General features: G+C 43.8%; 1 protein-coding gene across 2 annotated transcripts in view; it reads left to right on the plus strand.

Annotated features, from left to right (window-relative positions):
• Nucleotides 1-1,144: 1,144 nt before the first annotated feature.
• Nucleotides 1,145-21,781, plus strand: part of Sns (sticks and stones) — a 242,665-nt gene continuing 222,028 nt past the window's right edge. Inside the window, exon 1 of one of the 2 annotated variants that reach the window (XM_070669791.1) lies at nt 1,145-2,438. In XM_070669791.1, coding sequence (XP_070525892.1) covers nt 2,342-2,438 — 97 coding nt within the window. In that variant the 5' untranslated portion in view covers nt 1,145-2,341. The remainder of the gene's footprint in view (nt 2,439-21,781) is intronic. The other variant, XM_070669792.1, reaches the window with a different exon arrangement.

Genomic DNA, 21,781 nt, shown 5'->3' on the forward strand with positions numbered 1-21,781 from the left:
ATTAAAATCATCGTTTCTGCTCAAGCAACATTTATTTTTTAAAACAATACGTAATTTTTTGATACGATCTGAATTAAAAATATTTAATTGGAGCTGAATATTTCGAGCGTACGCTTTCCAAAGGATCGATCGGAATAATCACGTCTCTTGCGCACGGGCTTCAGAATACGCGAGTGTTACTCTTTTTCTTCTCTCTCCCTCACCCCCAGGAATATGCGTTTGTCAAACTCGCCATACGTTTATTTTGTGCAAGGATAATACTCTGCGAAGCTGCATCGGTACTCATGTTTATATTTATAAGCGGAGTTAGGAAGTCCTCTCTCTTTTTCTATCTCTCGTCAGCGCTCACAGCAAAGTGACTTTTTCAGTTTCCCAAGCTTAGCTTCGATCCGTCGTTCGACGTCGAGCTGATACTTTCTTTGAGATGTGTATGTACCTTATCCAAAGTGAATAACCGATCCAAATTGACATTTAGGCGGCGCGTAAATTTATATAAAATGTACGTATATACATATATTGCATGCGAAGGTGGAAACGTATTTGAAGAATACATGGGAATTTAGTTTAATATGATTTACGTAGATAATACATCCTTAAATCGTATCAATTACCTCGATAAATTAAAACAAGATTAAGAGACTGTAAGAAAAACCGTCGATCATAATTTCACTATTTACTAACAACACATTCGGAACACATTTGTACCATGTGTTCTAATCAAAACAATTTAAATTCAAAATAGCGAAGAATAATAAATAAAGTAGCTTTTCTTTCTTTTAAAATTACTATAAGTAATAAAGTGTATGTTTATAAATAATTTTGATTAAGACAGATTGAACATATCAGGCAGAATTAATAATTGATTTCCTTCAAAATTTCTCTCTCGTTTTTGCATAAACACGTATTTGGAGAGCGTATATTCATAACTTTTATCTCCGAGGGCAAATATTAAAATGCCTATTTATTATAATAGTTTGCATTCGAAAATGTTGATCGTGATAAATTAAGGGGAGAGGAGCGCGACGAGGAAGAGAAGAAGATTGCCGGCGGCGGCCGGCCGCGCGGCACTCGGCTGGGTTCGAGAACGTTCGTTCGTTTTCGTCAATCTCTGCGGGGGCACCATGTACCCCCGCGCGCTCGCGCAGTCTCGCGCAGTCTTCACTCTCTCGCCTAGGTGAACGGTGGCGCACGCAGCGCAATACTTCCACGGTCCGTCGTTTTCTCGCGAGTGTTCTCCCCGCCGTCGGAATAAGTCCGGGTAAAGGACGACGTCGCTGGGGTGCCGCGTCTACTGCCGCAGTTCTGTCCGTCTGCCTGTCTGTCCGTCGCGAAACGCGATAATCGGATACGCGCCACCTGCTGTGCGCGATCTGCTCGCACAACCACCCATCCCCCGGCTGTCGTCGTTGTCGCCACCCCGCTGCCCGTGCGCCTCCTTCCCTCCACGGGATCGGAACGGATGTCCGCGGGCTCGCGCGGAGGATAGTCCTCGCAGCCGGCTGTCGAGTCGTGATTCGTATGCCCTCCTCCCCGCCCCCGCTTCCCTCTTCACCCGGAAACGGCGGCTTCGAATTTTGGCGCGACCATCAACGGCCGACGACTCGGCGCCCGATCGAGATTGAACGGCGGCAGTGACACGTGACTATATTCATTCCGCAAACCGACTCCGGCCGAGTCGCCTACTTCCCGGATAACGCGAACCAGGAAACTGCTTTCGCGAGTGTGAGTTCTTTGGGAAGCTTCCAACGTGTGCTCGATGTGACGGTACGTGGAGCTGCCAGCGGGGCGCGAATCGTTCGGGACTTGGTGCGACAGGAAGATCGGAAGAAGGACGGACTTGCCGATTGCAGGCGGAAGTGCGCGAATTATCGGAGTACCGTGAACCCATCTTTCGCCCGTCTTCGCGGCGAAGCGGAACAACGCGGGACCGATGCCGTGACGGTTGCGACATTCGGCCAAGTATGTTTCTTTTGGGACGCCCTTCGGCCATCGGGAGAGGAGAAGAATCGCGAGGCGAGGTAGCGGAGCAGCACGTCGCCGCGGCTTGTTGACCGAGAGCGAAACCCGCCAGCGTACGTTTCTTTTCTTCCTATTTTTCGTTTTCGACCGGACAATTCGATCGCGATCTCGAGAGCAAAGTGTCGCGAGCCACGTCGTTGTGCGCGATATGTGAGAGAAATAAAAGTGCGGTAAGTCGTGTCGGACAAAGACCTATCTCCGTTCGAGGGCGGACAGCGAGCTCGTCAGCTCTTTCACGCCGCTTAATCCGCCAGAGATTTTTCGCGTTTGTGCTTTGTGTGTCTGTGTGCTTTTGTGTCGTTGGGACGGACCTTCGCCAGTCATGGAAGCGTCCGGGATCGCGCAGAGGCTCTTGAGGATGAGGCCCGTCGGGAAGTTCCTGCTGATCGCCGCCGTCTGCCTGATGCCAGCAGTAAAAGGTAAATGATCTCGTCAAGTAGGTTATCACTATTCTGTATGTCGAAACGATCGGGTCGACAAATGTGCCAATATATCGTACAGTCTTACATTCGACAAACGAAAATTTTTTTTTCTTTTTTTTTTTTCGCTGTCGTAAAGATTTTTTTTTATGACTGTTAGACTTGTTGTAGAAAAATAATATGCTATCGTTTATCCGCAAACTGTATTACAGTCGACTAAAAGTTCAATGAGTCGTCGATTATCGGAAAAGTTACGCGACAAAAAGTATTGCGAATGTGTGCATCCTAAAATATTAATCTCGTTATTCTACGCATATTACCGCGGCTTTTATCCGTACGAAAATTACACGTGAGAAATGGCGTGGCGTTAGCGTATGCACCACGTACGTTATATTCACTCGTTTCCGAGGCGAACTTGTGCGCTCGGTTTGATGGCGTGCGAAATTCCTGACGTCTTACTTTTAATAGGGAGATTTTTTTCAAGTTAATTTCGAGTTTTCCGCCAGAAGGCTCGAAGCGTTAATGAGTCCGCTGAACTTACACGTGAATTGAAAACGACGGGGCTCTTCGCCGCGCGTTAAATTACCGAGCGATAAATAATAAAATCTTGCAACAGTAATTCTTCTTAATTGAATTCTATTTTTATTCCACGTGTCTCGTGGCTCAAATCCAATTTTTATCTGCAGCCTGGTTATCGCGATGTCTAATATCGAAAATTCGTATAAAAAAGGAAAAAGAAAACGCAAAAAAGGAAAAAAAAAAGAGAAGTAAGGAACGTTTACTCTCGCATTGAAAAGACATCGACTCCAGATTGGATGCAGTTGCATAATGTAGTGCCGCGTGCGTTCTTTTTTGTATTTTTAATGGAAAACCGGAGTGGAGGACCTATTTTCCCCCTACGTTTTATCTCCTGGGTCATTGCATGCGAAATATTGCGCTCGAAAAATTTCAATTTTACGGAATCGTAAGATAGCCGTCTTTAGATAATCCCTCCTGAAATTCTGCTGCGAGTGTTCGCGTTGCGCATATACGCGGAAAAATTCCTGCTGCGAGTGGAAATTAATTAACGGAGAATCGCGAGAGTTGACGCAACTATTCCACAGAATTGAGGCAAAATACGAAGGTTTTTTTTTTTTTGCTACGAGCTCGTTATTTAGTTCGACAGCGCGTGGAGAACGAAAACAGTCGTCGACGTTAAAAAGTGGACGCTCGAAGCACGAAGTTTAGAATAATTTCCGATTTTTCCACATAGATACACGTTCAAAGGTTCGAACGAGGTAACAGTTGACTTCTCATTTCGAGAACGCGAAAAAAAGTTGAGGGAGATGCACCCGGTTTAATGTAAACAACCTCGACTTGCTGCGAGTGGAGGCTCCGAAGCCTCGTTTCGGACGCACTATTTTATTCGAGAAAGACGCGAAACGACAAACCTATTCCACCTCGCTCTTTCCAAGCCTACTTTTTTTTTTCTCTTTCTATTTCTATCTTAGCCGACAATTTTCACGACCTGTCGAGGCTCCGTTTTAAGAATCGTGCTCGTTTATTCGTCAAAACTTTGATAACGTAACGGCGTAATCTGTATACCTCGCTCTTTTTATTCACTTTTTTTTTCTCCCCCTCCTAATCACGCGGACGAAAAGAAATTCCTCCGCCAAAAATCGCCAAAAAATCGCCGCCGCGCAAATAACTTTGGGCGTGCTACTCGCACGATAAAGAACGCGAAAGAAATCCCCTAATTATAATCAGATCGTCCCGTCCCCGGCGAGAGCGGCCACTTAAACCGAGGGTTTCGCTTATCTCGAATTAAGGATCTGTCGAAATTACGACGGTAATTCGATCCGCGCTGGAGAACGCCCCCCGAGAGCGCAGAAGGCACCACTTCCTTTGCGACCCGCTATTCGGACGAAGTATCACCGATAACGTTAAAATTAATACGTGACAAAGTAAATATAAATTTCACCCTTGCGAAATTCCTTTGTTGCCCGGCTCGATCTCGTTTCGTATCTTTGGTCTTCACGTGTAATCCCTGTATCGCGACTGCGCCGCAATCGACCCTGGCCGCGATCCAAAGGAGGTTTTTCCGAGTTCTTACGCGGCATCGACCCCGGACGTTTGGAGGATTCTCGGCTCGTCCCTACGTGCGTTAACGCCGATACGCGGCCGCGCGTGAAAGCCGCACCGCGGAGGCTCGATCGCGTCCCCGGCTAAAATGCCGAGGGTTAATAGCCGGAATATTGAACGTCAGACGTAGGCGGAGTTAAGTAAGCAAATATACCCGTGATTAAATGTTCGCTGATCAAAGGGTCGATTTCCACGTTTATTCATAAGCGCGCCCGCGTAAGAATATGCGTGCCGGTGAATCCGCACGGTGATCGGCTTTGGCTTTGTAGAAATTTTGTTCGACGGCAAATACGCCGCTTAACGTCGAACTTCCATTTACGTGACCGCGCAATAATTAACTGGTATACGGGTATCTCGATAACGTGATTCCCCGGGCCGCAATTTGCGTTTATGAATGACACGTAATTTTCGACATGTATAAAATCCAAAGGCTTTAATCCGTAAATCTCATATTTTTGCCGCGCCGAGGCAAGGGAGGAGGGGAACACGGTGATAACGAATGTAACGACTCTTTGGTTTATCCACCCGCGGTGAATTTTGCACTGCTTTAATAATACCATCAGCGACAACGGCACCTAAGTGCTCGAAGAAAAGTAATACGAGATGCGGATGTATGTAATGCAAATGGAACGATATATTACGGCGCGAGCCAAGTTCGGCTCGGTGTATCGCGTTATCGTAAACACGCTGCGAGAAAGTACCGAATATATATATCAATAACAAAATCGCCCCCGCTCTTTAAGTAACACATTCATTCCGCCCTCGACGATATTTTAATCTGGCATTCAATTATCGAACTGTTTGATTTTCGGAATTGAAACGTTTTTCCAAATTAAAAACTCGGAAGCTTGCGCGCGTGGGCGCCATCGTACCTGTGCACGCGTGTGCGCGCGAACAGGCTGCCGAAACTGGGTCGAATTCAACTCCCGAGCTTTCAAAGGCCATTTTTTTTCCACGGAACATGTCACATTTCCAGCGACGAGGAAGCATAATAATTATTTTTAATAAGTGTCCATTAGCGAGAAAGGGGTGAATAAAAATATGACGACGTCCGCGTAATGAAGGGTGACAATAAAGTACGTTTGTTCGGAGGGTCTATCTTTGATTCTCTATCGATGAAACGTGTTTGTTCGGTCTTTCTCAATCAATATTTGCGCATCAAAGGTTAACGTAATGAACCTAAACTTTTGAGTTAATTAACGGCAATTCCTTGTTAACGAGAAGCGCACATTAACGAAGCCAAGTCCTTATTAATCAAAAGTATATATTAATAAATTGAAGGATGCTATAAATGTACAGCATTGATCAACGAGAGCTCGCGAAAGTTTAAAGCGGACACGTTAATGGACTTAATGCACATTAAAAAACAATCGTGCCAATTGTAAGAGGAATACGCGTTGAGTGCCACGGCGGAATTTTTCTTCGGTCGTTTTAAACCTTTTTTCTTTTTTTTTTTTCTGTAGCATGCGCGGCAGTCAATTACGGAAAAATTGTATCATTATGCAATAAACACGAGATACAGAAATGATTAAATGGAAACGTACGCGCATGTAAATCGGTGCGAACGAGCGAGAGGTGGTTGGAGGGTACATGGCACAGCGTCCAAGCTTTTTGCGAGTCGATAAAAGTATAATGACGCAAATAGTACACAGGGAGCGACGCAAAAAGCGGGCGTAATATTGAGAATTTTTCGCAATACGTCTGGCATCGCAAAATTGGTTTCCATTCACAATTAAATCAGCCTGGCAAATAGGATAATAGAATATCGCGGGCGCAACGCCGCCGTCCGCCGTTGTTCCGTAGACCCCCTTTCTTTTTGCAAAGTTTCAGTTCGCGCAGTTTAATAGACAAACACATTACAATATCGATCCCGACGGCGTGCGCGCGGCCCCATTGTTATTTTCGCGTTATTTCTTTTCGGACGGGAGCGCAACGCGAGAGAGACCGGGATTGCACGTGAAAACCAGGCCGCGTCTCGTAACGGCACTTTAAAATTAAATCATATTTTATAATGAAATATCTCGCGTCTTCCCCCTCGGGTTTTTTTTTTTTCTCTCCCCTTTCTCTTCTACGCGCCCGCATTTCGCACCTGCCGAATTATGCTATCATATTTTTAACGCGCGGCAACATTATGCAAGCAACACTGTTAACGCCGCCGGGAAAACTCATTTTCCGCCAGCATTCCCCGTTTTTTTTTTTCGCCCAATAATATAGCGTTAATAAATAAAAAGATCCGTAAACGGTAAAACGTATCGATAAATAAGGGCGTCGTGCGCTCGTCATCAGCGGCTTTACGCCGTCCGGAAATAAAATTACAAAGCAACGTGAAAATGTACGTGCTGTTTGTACGTCGTTACCGTGTTCTAATGACATTTTTTTCGTCGATTACGTAAAATTACTTAAATTATACAGATTCCAAACATAGATTAATGTTCAAAAAATTATGAAACAAAAAATTTTATCCCTTCGACACATTAAAAAAGTCTTATTTAATTCTCAATTTTATTTATCAAGTAAATTTTAGTAACAAATTTTTAGATAATTAGTTATCGCACGAAATTTACGTATAAAGTAATATTATAAATATTAAAATAGAAAAAAAGCGAAGAAAAAAAGGGAGTCTCGCTACACATAGCTTCGCGAGACGACGAAATCGTTCTCTTACGGGTGGCTGAACTCGCGGACTCATCCGCGACCCTTGACAGGGGTGGGAAGGAAGGGAGAGCCTTCGGGAATATCTGGAATATCGCGTAATTACGAACTTGAACTTTCGAGTGGCTGACGAGAGGTCGATCGATGAGCTAACGGGCGCCGCCTCCACGTTCGGCTCCTCTTTTTCGGCCGGGGAAACTTGGGCTACAAAACTCGTGTAATTGCGCTCGTTTAGCCGCGCTTCTTAATCAACTGATAATGCAGCGCGCGGAATGTTAGCGGCGTGCCGGCGGTTTGGCGGCTGATTTCATCAGTTGCATTGCGGCAAATTGACGTCGACTGCGCGCGCGCACGACGAGCTTGTGTACCGCCGGCGGTGCTTGCAAATGTAATACGACATTGGGATTGGTGACAAAGATCGAGTATGGATCCGCTGTTTCGTAACCATAACTGGCATATTCTCTGGGAATTTTCTGTAGAACAGATTAGACGTTTAACCGAGTGAAATCGAGGGGGAGGATACATCTCGAAACGGCAATTCGATCAGTTATTAATCAACGAATCATTATTATTATTTGTCTCATCCGGCGTTTAAGAAAAAATTAAAAAATGACGAACATCTCGGTGCTCGTTAAGAAAATATCGACTTTAAATCGTTCGTGAAATAACTAAAATTAATATTGAACTTTTTGGAATACTTGTCGGGCGATTGTTGTCTACCGCTTCCGTTTACTTTTTCCTTCTTTTTATTTCGTCGCAAAGTAATAATAAGAAACGAGCCAGGGTGCGGCGTATTTCTCCATCGGGACGCGACGGCGGTGACGAACGGCGTGCAATTATTTAGATTTAAAAAATATTCTCGTCGTGCGTTATCTCGTGCGGCGTATGTACGCGCCGAAGTGTCCCCCGAGTACGTGTATCTGCCTCGCCGCGACGGCTATCGCTTTCGAGTGCATTTGCAGCATCCACTCCGCTCGTCCGTGCTCGTTTTTCACGGACTCGTCGCCGGTCGCTGGCGGCGTGCGGCGCCGGCGAGATGCGGCTCGCAGTTTCCTCGCTTTCTTCACGGTCTCCTTACCTCTTTCGTCTCGCAGGCTGCCGGCGGAGTCTCTCCGTAATCGCGCGCGCACGGTAGCTCGGGCCAAATGTCTTTGTTTCTCGTGTCGTAATACGCAGGAGGAGGGTTCCGTTGAGAGAGCTGAAGAGGGAAGGGAGGGGAGGGGAAAAGACAAGTGCAGGACAGATTGCAGGCGATACCGCCGTGCCTCCGTTCTGCGCCCTCATCTCGGTCGCGATGAGCGTCGACACGCGTGTTACTGCGTGCACGTGTGCGTACGTGTGCGGACAGCCACGCTAGAAAGGATCCAGACGGCAGCTGTTCGAACGTGGATCGCGATTAAGGGATCGTTTCGCCGAGTCGAGATTTCAACGCGTTTTAGACACGCGAAAATGATCCGTTCGCAAGTCCGGCCGTACGGTACATGTACATCTGGTTGTACTTCACCGCGAAATTTCTTCGCGTAATAACTGAACCGAAAATGAGGGTTCATTAATGTAACAATGTATTCTCATTTAACCGATATTACGACATTTTATTGCAAATAATTCGATACTACGTTGAAAATATTGAATTCTACTCGACTTCAGTGTTTGCTGTTTATTACCGCGTCGTTAATAATGTAATAAAAACTGACAGGTCTCGCATTAAAAAAAATAAAAATTATTATTTGATTTCTATATTGTACAACGAAGTGTATTTAATATATAAATATTTAATAAACGTTAAATTGGACGGTATTTGTACTGATTTTGTTCTATTAAATTTCATTCGTAAAAATTCGAATAAATCTATACACATAAAATAAATTTTTTTTTTCTTTTTTTTTTCCCCCCCGTAAGTTATCATGTCGATCAGTCGAAAATATATAACCGTTACACGCGCGGTGATTTAAAACAAAAATTAAACAGTTTATGTTACACGTACAGAGTGCGGTATGAAAAATAAATAAAAAAATAAAAGACAAAAGAACAACAATGTGCGGATGGGAACGATGGCTTTTGAATGCTTTCGCGTTGTTTTCGAAACAGTTAAAATTGTATCGTCAAATTCGGGCAACTCGCGAGGGAAAAATCGTCGAGGCTGGAGCGGAGGCGCCTTCTGTGTTGCCGTTAAGTGCAACAAACTTTTCATGAAGCTACAATAAACTCGTTAATACGTACACGCGTATTGTGAATCCCACGCGAGCGAGATTCGCGGGGATATTTTCAGGAATTAGTACGTACAGTCGGAAACGTTGCCGAGCAAGCGGACTGACAGGCCGGAAATTTTTCAATATATATTCCCGTATATGTGTCTTTTATTATACACACGCGGGGGATAGTTTGAAGGGGGAAGGAGGGGGAGGAGGAGAGAAAACCATTCAACCCTTTCTAAATTCCGAATGCGTGCAGGTAAATGATTCTCGTTTCGTTCCTCGGGCTATCGCATCGGAAAAAAAAATCCCGTCGTCACTGTCGGGCGCTGTTTTATTAATATTTTGTCACAATCAGTTATTTTATATTCAAAAATAGCAAGAACGATAAATTCAACCACTCCAGGCTGCTGAAATAACACGGGCTCTCTACCCCTGCGCGGTGGACGCTTACAAATTGCAAGTGCGGTAAACCACTTGACCTATATTCCACCGTTGTTTCGTGACCAGTCTTCGTCACGTGCAATCGGCAAGTTCAGGATTGTACAAGAATGTTTCTTTTTTTTTTTTTAAATGATTCGACCCCGAAGTAAATTAAATGCCGATTTATTGAGTGTCGTGCAAGCGGCACGATTATGGTGCAAACCCGTCAAGTTCCGTCGAATGACTAGCGGTCGCCTCGTGTATGGAATCGACGCCGGAATCGTAATTAGAAAATTACGACGTGCAGTGGTTAATTATTACGACGTTCTTAACGACTGTGTCTAATTTTATCGACCTTCTCGCGCGTCTACATTCTTTCGTTTTTTCAGACATACCGTCTGTCGTTATCTAAATCGTAAAAAAATTCGAGTATGTTGGAACAAAAGTAGCGTTTTATTAGCTATAATCAATTTATCGACGTAATTATCAGCCCCCTCGACTGAGCAAATTAGCAGTTTGGCTGCAGGTATTATCGTACGAAAGATACACGCGGGTTATAATGTACACTAGTTCCATTGTGTTTTACACCGCGTGCATCGCACCAAACGTTAGCCCGAAAACGCTTTGCGACTTGAATACGCCCGAAGAAGCACAGCGCCTGATCGAGAAGGCGGAAGACGCCGCGAGTCTCTAATGCCGCCCGAAAAGCGGACGCAGTCGCGCAAATATCAATTAGCGATTGTCACGCATCGTCGAGCCGGCGTTAATTAGCGGCTCTTGAACGATGGTGTTGTCTAACGTCCTGCGGGATCGCCCCTGGCAATATTCCAGCGGACGTGAAAAGGAGAAGCGTCCAAAAGCTTTGCTTGGAAAATTCCCCGTTCCATCGACTGCCGACTTCAATCCCGTTCGGCAGCAGCAGCAACCGTCGCCGCCGCCGCCGACCATCTCGCTAATTTCGAAACCACCCCGGACAGTAACCGCGTTTTTAATCGAATCTCTCTCGACGTCTCGCCCTCTTTTCCATCCCGTCCCTTACTTGCATACGGCTTCCCCGATCCCGCTTTCCCGATTCCCTCCGTCCCGAGGATCCTTGTCGAAACGTTTAATCATTCTGCTAATCACATCTTTTTTCCCCGCTCCCGAGAGTCACCCTTCCTTCTCGGCGAGATACGAAAGCACCGCCACTAACCCATTAAACCTCGTAATTCTCCAAGATTTTTTGTCGCGTGACTGCGCTCCCGAGTCCCCGGACCGAATCGATATGTACACAGTGTCCTGAAATCATTGAATGCTGCAGAATACACTATAAAAAATTCTTAGTTTCAAGAGAGAAAGAGAGAGAGAGAAACGGCAATAGAATTTATTCAAGTCTTGGGGGATTGGAGGATTTATCGAATTAAATCATTTGACATGGCGCTCGCTTTGGAGTTCCGGGCTTACTTTGATAAAGGTTTAATTCGAGTTATTACTACAATATTTAAGATCGTAGATATTTTATGTTGTACGAGAAGAAACCATGCGCGCAATATTAAAAAAAAAACCCCAATTACAAACTACGAAAAAGAAAATCATGCGACTACCTATTCGTTACTCTCGTTCGATGTAATTGTAATATTTCATTAATATGTCCAGACAAAGACGGTACTTCCATCAAGTCGTCCTCGATCTCGAAAATCGTGAAGACCGCCTTTGCCTGGACATATGAATTAAATATTAAAATTAAATCGAACCACAAAATCGCCGATTTGATAGCTGAACTAAATAGGATTTTTTTGTGAGCTAAATTTAAAAGCGCTTAAATTGAGAGGAACCGTGCGTTAAAATTGTGCGTGAAACCTAGTTAAAAAGTAATATGTTGAAACTCCGCGTACGAACGCTGATGCAAACACGTTCAAGACGATTTATACAAATACACCCACGTTTCATCGTACATTTTATACATATATTTATAGCGTTTTACATATGGCTAAAAAAATATTATAGATTTTACTGCGCGACCTTGTCATTATTTACATTTTAATAAAATACGAAAGAAAACTTGCTTCTGGACGAAAATTGCGAGCGCTCGACGAAGGGCCGCGTGGATTTTTCACGAAAAACGGAACGGGAGATGATTTCGAGAGGCTGGAGAAAAGGGTGAGAGAGAATCGACGAGACCCGGGCGATCGGCGCTGTTCGCCGTGAGCGCATGGTACGAAGATACGATAAAACGTACTTTCTATACGCATCGCTCCATTTCCATAAATATGCAAAGACGGTAACCGTGGCTGGCGATATAGGAACATTTACCGTATTTCATCGCCGCCATATCCCGGAGAAGCAATCCGCGACGCGATCCCCGTGGCACCCGGTAAAACCCCTCTAAACACGCGCGATTTGACAAGATATCGGGGATATTCAGCGGAATGCGACGTTTCTCGAAAATCGGATTGCCAATTAATCCCGACGTGACGTTTTGAGTGCAGGCCTCGCGGCCACCGATAATGACTACGAAAAAACAAGAATCGAGACGAGCATCGAGGGCTGTGTCCGCCGAATATCTGTCAATTAATAATTAATGATTAAATTTGTATTTCGGCTGTTTCGCGACCAGTCTTCGTCACGTGCAATCGGAAAATTCGGGATTGTTCAAGGATGCTTTTTAAATCATTTCGACCTCGAGCAAAAATTAAATGCCAATTTATTGAGCGTCATTAGTTAAAAAATATTTTTTTAATTCTCGAATTAAAGGAAAAAAAAAAAAGAAAAATTTGCTTTTTTATAGTTTAATAATAATTTTGCAACAAAGTCGACAGCGAAATTTGACGAAACAATAGTAGGCGAATTTCCGCGCTCGGCAGATGAATATCGTAATTACAGACAGATAGTCGCGCGCCGTTAAAGAGCCAACTAAAACTAATTTGCTATCATTGCGCTGGCGCATGTCGCCTGTCATTGAAGATACCGCCGAAACTAATTAGCCCAGCGCGTGAAACGGACGTTGTAAACGCGTTTCCAGCCCCTTTCTCCATTCTCGTAATAACGCGTATCTGCCAATTGCTGTAATTCCGCCGTAAATCGATTCCTGCGCCATCCCCTATTTTCTTATCTTCGCCGCGCGACTCGCCGGCCTCGGCAATCGCGTCCGCCGCCCTATATTATGGCCCTGCTGTCACACTTCCTTCCCCTTTCAGCAACAATTCTGCCTCTCTTCCGGCGGTTTATCAATTTTCCCTCGGCCTTTCATCGGCTCCTCGCGAATGCGATATTCCTCTCTCCCCTTCGTGCGGACGCCGCTTGATAAGCACGCGCGTTTTTTTTTTTTTTTTTTACATTTCTGCTCCCCGAAGTGTTTCCTAAACTCCTATTCGCTTTCGCGGCGAATTGAAATTTTCAATTCGACTAAGCGCTCGTTTGATCAGTGCCGGGCATACGATGTTATTGCATTATTCGACCACCGCAATCGCTTCGCGAACGGCTCTTCATTTCCAATCGCTCGTAATTCAAAGACCATTGACGCCCCGATATTTTTGTTGAGATGAAATTGATGCCCGGGCTCGGATCTCTGTCGAGGCACGTGTGCGCGAATTGATGGCCACCCTGTAGCGGAGCAATTTATCAGCTCTTGTTTCGCGTCTGTCTTCTCGTCTCATCTAGCTCGTAGCTCGCGCGCGACTATGACTTTTTAATTCCGTCCCGCCTCGCGCGTCGTATTTAATTATCTTCGTCATTTACAGCGACATTTAATTCTCTGAATTAATGACGCGTCCGCCAGCGAGTTGCACGCCTGTGCGTGTGCGTGCGGCCGCGCATAGCACACACACTCACCTCGTTACCCTTCCGGATGTAACAAATCACCACCGATCCCCTGATGACCGATGTTATGGGGCGCATACGGCCGGCAGGTGGAATGAATTACGCGCACCACGTGTCTGCGTGTGCGTTCCCGCCGCTACAAGTTCATTTACTTATCGGAAGATCCGAAGCGCCGCGGATATTCCTCGCCGTTCTTTTCGCCCGTTCCCGCGGGACCCGCTCGCGGCAAAACCGCGGGAAATATCGGGGCGAGGGATAACGATATTTGCCGAGGGGAAACACCGAAAGCGCAGGCAGATATTTCTGGCGGGTTATTCCTATCGGATATTAGGCACGACCGCGTGAAATAAAACTCCCATTTCGTGGGAGACGTAACGGGGAAACAGCTTGGAAAATATTCGCGATTACGGACGTGTCGGTTCCATTCGCAATACGTTTGGTTAACAGTGCAAACTCGAAAGACATTTTCGTCCGATTATAAGTATAAAGAAGGAGGCTAACGTCGGGCATAATTTTTTTTTTATTTCTTTTCTTATACCGCCGCGAGGAGATTCGGATAGAAAATAGTTGAGATAAATCGAAAACAGGCGATAATAATTAAGATAATCGAAAAATTAAAGGTGTATGCAAAACGTGAAATTTAATATTGTATGATACATAGAAACGCGTGTAATTATTACAAATTCCAGGCGAATTAATATTCTTTCGCGGATTAACGATCGCAGCACAGTTTATTACGGTTTCTTCGATAATTCATAAAAAGAAGGGGAAAGAAACGATTGTTACCTCGCCGGAGCCGTCCAAAGTCGCGCCTTTTGTTCCCTGCGCATTTTTCACCGAACTTGGCTAAATGCCATTTTAATATACAGGTAACGTAGAGCAGAAGCGAGGTAAGTGGCCGACACTTGGAAACTTGGCGAGAAAACGTGTGCGGCCCGTGCAGATCGACAATGTAACGTCGCGCGCAAGTTGCGGTCACGAGCCCGTTGAGCACGGTCAGTGGGACGTGAACCGAATTAACATTCCGTTCTACCGGTGCGCAAAATTATTTCCGGTACCACCCTTATTGGCGAGAGAGAGAGAGAGAGAGAGAGAGAGAGAGAGAGAGAGAGAGAGAGAGAGAGAAAGAGAGAGAGTGAACAAGGCGCTACAAGTTGATGCAATTTTGCCGCATAGACCCGCTTGTTGAGAGGGAGGGAGAGAGAGAGAACGACTCTACGGTTACGTGCGGCATTGTTCGCGACACTTATCACGATAAGACGGGAAAGTTAGCGATCTCCCGGGGAAACTTCTTGCGGACGGGAATTGCCGCGACAGAGTAACGAGAACGAACGAGGTTTCGCGTGTCACGCCTAATCTCGTGCGGCGCAAATCAAGATCGCGAGTCGGCCGGAAAAGCGGCGAGACACTCGTCTCGTACGCCTCCGCGACGTCTGAATAAGCGTCGAATATTACACCCGCTGCGCCCGGCGTCACATCCCCCGCAGGATAAATTTTGTATATTAGTATTTCCCGTCTCTTCCGTTAAGTCGCCTCTTACGTGCGAAATTTATGCTAACGCGCCGCTTCCGCGGTGTCGCGGCCGACTTTAAAAAGACAGGATGACACAAATTTTCCGCGTTTCCGCGAGCTCGTCGCGTCTGAAAAATCGCGAGCGCCCTGCGAAAACCGATGCGCACTTTCGCGAAGGAGCCGCGTCGCTTTTTTTTTAACGTTACGCGTAATGTAAATTATTCGAAGAGACGTTGCGAGGGGAGGCGTTTCGTTAAACTGCATCTCAAAACGTCGGGTTATCGCGAAACGTCGCGGCCGTCTCGAAGTACGCTCTCGATTGTCATATTCGCGCGCGGGTTCCGGCAAACTCCTCGGGCAGGAGCGATGTTTATCGCGCGCGGTCTGAAACTATGACTGCGCCTGGGAAGACAAGCGGGATAAAAGAGCGCTGGAGAATAATCCGTCAGAAAAAAGATTTATTCTCGTGAAAACTATATTACCGGCCGTCACTCCGAGAAGCTTGGCAGGCGGTTGTATGTGCCTTTTTCCGCGAATTTATCTGCGTGAGGAGAGAGCAGTTTCGGTTGCAGTGGAGGACGTGGAAAATTGGATGTTCAGCGCCACCGGGGTGCATTCCGAAATCTTTCTCGTACGTTACGTTCCACGAACGAGAAGCGCACGAGAACGTAACGCTCAGCACGGAATACGTCCGCGGCGGTCTCGAGTGACTGCATTTTCAAAACGCATAACCATTCCGCCAAACGAACGCGCTCTGACGTCTCACTCCGTCGAAGGATAAGCACTTTCCGCCTTCCGAAGTGAATTTTCGGCGTTATTAATAATAGCCCTACTTTTCGAGAGATAGAAACATTCGGGGATGCAGCCACTCTTCCAGGAACATTGGCTCCGCGAGCTTTACTTTACGGGTTCGTGGCATAAAAAGACGTGTAACGCTGACGTTTAAAAAAAAAGTTATTTACGGAGCTTGCTTTATACTTTTTCACGTCGGTTCCATTAATGGGCCATAAAACATACAAGGAGCTCGAGGGGACTTTTGCATCTTCATTTTTCTTTTACATCTTTTTATTATATGTCTCAATTTTCAAGGATAGTACCGCTATTAAATTCATCCAATTCTCTCGAGGTATTTAATTAGCGGGAGATTGTTAAAATGTCATAAACCTTGCTTCTGTGCACGAGTCACTTTACGAAAACTAAATTATTTAAATGTAAATTATTGATCGCGCGCGTAATGACGCCAAGAATTGACGTTTGCGATTATATCGTCGGCGGTAAGATTATGACGCTCTCCGATATAATTATCTCTAGCTCCCCTCGGTTCTTCTCGAATCAACTTGAGATTTATCTACATATATGTATCAGACTTCGGGGACGGTGTCTCGAGCTCGTGAGATTCCTTCAAGATAACTGTATTCCTGAGACTTTCATCTCGACGTTCACGACGCGTAAAAGAGGGTCAGCTCGAGGGGAATACCGACGCCAACTGTCAGAATCGGTGACATCCCAGTCCCTGGGTGGATACCATAGATATAGATGCAACGAGTAACCAGTTGTAGAAAATTCTCGGAAACTTCGATATCGTCGCTAAGTGATCGCGTGCGCGATTGAAAGGCGATATATCGTCACATTTCTTTTCCTCCTTCTTCGGCAAAAATAAACGCAAAAAAAAAAAAGAAAAAAAAACAAAAAGTACATATAAGTAAAACAAATACTCGTATCAATCCCTCGTCACGCTGATAAACTTCGAATTGTTGAAAAAATCGAGCTTAGTGGCCTCGACAAAATTGTTTTTAACCATTTAATAATGTATGTACGTGATCACGTAATGTATAATTAATACCCAGCCCGTCCCGTGTTCACATCTCTTTGCCGACATATAATTACATTAGTTCGCACAGTCTCAACACGGAGACTCAGTGGTCATTCACTGGTGAGTGGTCGTTCACTAGTGCTACCCTACCTATCAGCTCTACGTGCTACCTGACTCTTCCGCGCCCATCAGGGGATGTGGTACAGCGCGGCGCTTGGGTCGGTGTCACGAGAGTGGGTCGGCTATGACGTCACGCGCGACTATGGGAAGAGATCGATCCCAGGATCCGCGGTCTGTGCCCCAGGGCGTAGCGGTTCTCTCTTTCTCTCTCTCGCTCTCGCTTTCTCTCTCTCGTTCTCTCTCTCTCTCTCTTTAGTCTTCTCTCGTGTACGTTCGAGATTTCTCTGATGTCCTTCTCCTTCTCACCCGAATTTTACCCAAGCTTTACGTGGGGGTTTGCCCTTTGACGGGAATTACGTAAGGGTAATTTTGCGACGTTACGCCATTGACCGCGAGACGTAGGTCGCTTAAAAACGAATGAGTGACGCGGTAACTCCAACACTAGATCTTGAGACGATTAATTTGCACCTATTTCCAGGATTTAACATAATGCAAAATAGGTTTAATTCGCGAAACTAATTGCTATAGATGGGGATTTATTAACTGTGTTCTTAACATCCATTAACACATCAACTGTTTATGCATTACTTGCACGTATTCGTATACGTGTGGATAAAACGAAACAATTATGGATATTCAATTGAACAAAATAATGCAAAGTTTATTCAGATATACCCAATATGTATATATGTAAAATATATTTTTACAATGTTTGATAAATAATTGCAAATTAAATAATTACTCAGTTGTATCAATTATTAACTATTTCGATCTATAGAGTTTAAATATGCAAAGATTATTGTTATTCTTTTTTTTAAACTGCAGTTTTATTTATTACCTGTTTTTTATAATTTTATAATCTCATATTTATTTCTCGTAATATATAACTTTATAATCTTGCATTTATTTTTGAATAACGCAATGTTATTATAACATTATTAAATTAATTAGTCTATTAAAATTAAATTATAAAGTTATAACGCTGTTATTACATTACAATTAATATAGTCGTATATATAACGTTAATATCGCTGTAAACTAATTATTATAAATTAAATATTACATTTCTCAAAAAGGGACGCATAAACTGTTAAAAACAGAGAGTCGGTGTAAAATAAAATCACTAAATACTTAACTAATTACTTTTTAAGTAAAGCTTTCTTTAACGAAAAAAAAAAAAAAAAAAGCTTTAAGATTCTTTTCAAATTGATTGATTATTTCATTACCGCTGTAACATATATAGCTCCGTCCAACTCGTATAGCGCCGAACTGAAAACTTGTCTGACTGAGTCACGGCAAAACTACTTAAACTTCTGCACGTCGAATTTCACCGATCTGTAAAAGATTTTGACGCTTACTAGGTTAAAATAATTGCTCGTCAAACATACCGGTATCGCGAGTCGTCGTAATAAAAAAAAAATCCCCATAATTCAATACGCGACGAATACATTAAAAGTTCGGTTATCAATCGATTACTTTAACCACCGAAAAATCTCACCGAATAAACATTCATTTAACGCAACTCGCGTCGTATTACTGCTAGGTTAATGACGTCTGTGAAGTTGGGCTTCTGTTTAAAAAATTTGAAATAATATAAAGAAGCTTAATACGGTAGAAGCGCGGCGGTCGATTTCGCGAATGAACATGCGGGCGTGGATGTTAGTCGCCAGCTCGCGTCTAGCGTCTCGTCTCATCTCGTCTGGTCGCGTCTGAGAAACAAGTCGCCCGGCGGCGTACGCAGCGAGAGCTGGACGAGGACAGTTGTAAACGCAATTAAGTCCGGGCGCGTTGCACGTGCGCCCGTTACCGCAAAGTACCGGCGACGGCGGACTTGCCGGTATACCCCGTCAAGTGAAACATAATTAAATAGGGCGAGTGCAAAGGGCGTACGCGACGTTTCCGCCGTACTTGCAACCTGCCGCCGCCTCGAACACCTACTTTTCATATGCGCACCTTAACGCGATTTTACCTCTCGGATTTGTCGTTTATTTCTTCCGCCTTCCGTTTTGCATCTGAAAATTATTTAACCATAAAGCTGCCGCGGTTAACGGCGTCAACACGATACGACCATTTTGTTGGCTTCTCTTCGCGGCAAGCTTGCGATAAATTTGTACGTACAACGTGATCAGTTTCTCGAGACCTCAGTATTCATCTCTCTTATCTCGCTAATTATTTTCTGAAATTTTAGTAGATTTGTTCGTAGGAGACGATGATGTTCGAAAAATAATGCGCAGCTTCGCGCTTTATACTTGTATAGAAATTATTGTACGTGATAGCTTTTGGGGTTATACTGATACATATATCGTTATTTACGAATCGCGAATAACGTGTGTACCACATTTGCAGTTCCACAGCGTCGATAAGTCGTGATTTCGTAACGATTGATAACGCGACATAACGCAGTACGCGGAGCATTTATTTTACGATTTTACGAGAAAGAATCCGCGTCGTTCGAGTGATTTAAGTTCGGGGTTATCACTGGTAGGAATACCAGCCGATCGACACGTACGCGGATTTAACCATGTCGATCGGCGCGTTGCCACAACCGCGGATGAAATGACGCTCGCTTCTTTTTTTTTCTCCCTCGCACTTTCTCGTTCTCCGCGAGAGCATAAAAAGCGGTTACAAAGGTTAAAACGCGGTCGGTGTCGTGATAGCAGCAGGTGGACCTAATAAATATGCATCAGTCGTTACGCTCGGCCTCGCGTAGTTTTTCCGCGAGCTACGCCAGGCGAGCCCGGATGTTGTGCGTAGAAATGGGATCAAGCCCTATACGTACCCTTGAATACGAGTCGATTCGATCTCGCAGTATGATTTGGGATATCTTTGAAACGCTATTTTATTTTATCTGAGAACGAAATAATCGGGTCGAGCAAAGTAAGAATAAATGGCAAAATAATTTGATAAATTGCAACTATATTAGTCGTATTAAAAGTAAATTTTTTTATGAAATAATTTACATTTCATCAAGTCGGTAATTTGCGTACAAGGATCGGAAGTTAAAAAAGAAAAGGCGCCAATTAAAAATGTATATTTTATTTAATTAATCCAAGTACTTGAAGAAATGTATTAATAATTTTATTATCACTATTGAGAGATATTTACGTTTGATACGGAGCTTGCATAAATGATGCCATTAAAATCGTCTTTTTCTGAAATGAACGATTTAAATAATAGTATATTTTTTATATTCGCGCAAAGGATCGAAATATGTTTGGCCGGCTTGCTTGTACGTATACATACATACATATAATAGCATTCCTGCAGCGAGGCAGTGCAGCAGTGCGTAACAAACTGTTACGTCGTACGTCAACGTTTACGTTGTATGAATATTTTTCGTGTATACGCATCGATCGCGTACAGATTTCATTCGCCGGCACGATGCTTCTGTATGACGGTGTTTAATGCGCGCCGATTTAACCCTTCAAGTTGAGGTAGCGGGTGCGGCTGCTTTTGCCAATTTGCGCGTTCAACGATAACGATATAAGAGGAGGCAGGTCAAGCGGCTGTGAACGCGACAAAATGTCAACAATAATGCGTTTACATCGCGTAACGATTGCGGTAAAATCAACGAGGCGAATGCATACATTGTTCATTAACGTTGATATGTATTTTTACGTTTTTACATCTTTTAAAACATTTGCGGCTTTTTTTTTATTTATTTTTTTTTTTTTTAGAGTTATATTTTGCTTCATAATGACAACAAAAATGTTTCGGGTACACGAGTTTCACGTACGTACAGAGGTTATTTATAAAAAAATATTATATATATATTTTTTAATAACTTTTAATCTTTTAAATTAAAGTGCAAAAACTCTATTAATGTAATACCGTTTTGGCACGCTTATGACTTCAAAACGGATTTTTGTACGCGAAAATGTTTGCGAAAAAATAATAGAACTGTTGTTCCACCGTCTCTTGCAATTTTTACACGATACTTTTTAAAGAAGCATTTATTATTCTTTGCGTCCTTCGATGTCTGTTATTTTTGTATCGTTTAATTTTTTACCTTCTTATATTTTATGATGAATGATTGTTTTGTATCTGCTTCTCGTCTATTTTTACAGCCTTGCAAAAATAAGATCTGTGTACTCAGCTTTACTTATTTATATTAAATTGGTACAAAGTATTAATTATTATAACGCGATTTATTTTACATAAAAAAAAAAAAAAAAGAAAAGTAAAATTGCACGAATTTAAAATTGAAATTTTAATCTCGCGGAATAAAATATATAGTAGAGTGTTCAAAATAAAAATTTGACCGTTAAAACTGTATAATAAGTAGAACTTGAAGTAGGATCAAAGATAAAAAATCTTGTATAATTTTGCAAAATTCGTTACTTATGTTAAGTATACATATAAAATAAATTTTCCAAATAATTTGAAAGTCACGGATCAACGCTATCATTTGCTTGACGATAGACAGACGGGATCGTGCGGTATTTATCACCGGTTCCAGCGCGCCGCGAGCTTGATTAGCGCAACGCGGGTTTATTCGGGACGGAATAATACCGCGCGACAGCCATTAACCCATAACTTTCCGGTGTCATCCCGGCGGCGAGTACGGTTAGGGTGAAAGCAAGAGTAGTTATCGGGCTGCCAGGAGGGTTATGCGAGCAGACGCGCGCGTGCGACAGACGATGAATCCTGTAATAGCGTCACGAGCCATGGCCGGCAAACTTCGTCCGTGTTTACTAACGAGGCCGGGTGTC

The sequence above is a fragment of the Cardiocondyla obscurior genome, linkage group LG19 (genome assembly GCF_019399895.1).
Source record: "Cardiocondyla obscurior isolate alpha-2009 linkage group LG19, Cobs3.1, whole genome shotgun sequence".
NCBI classification, from domain to species: Eukaryota; Metazoa; Arthropoda; class Insecta; order Hymenoptera; family Formicidae; genus Cardiocondyla; species Cardiocondyla obscurior.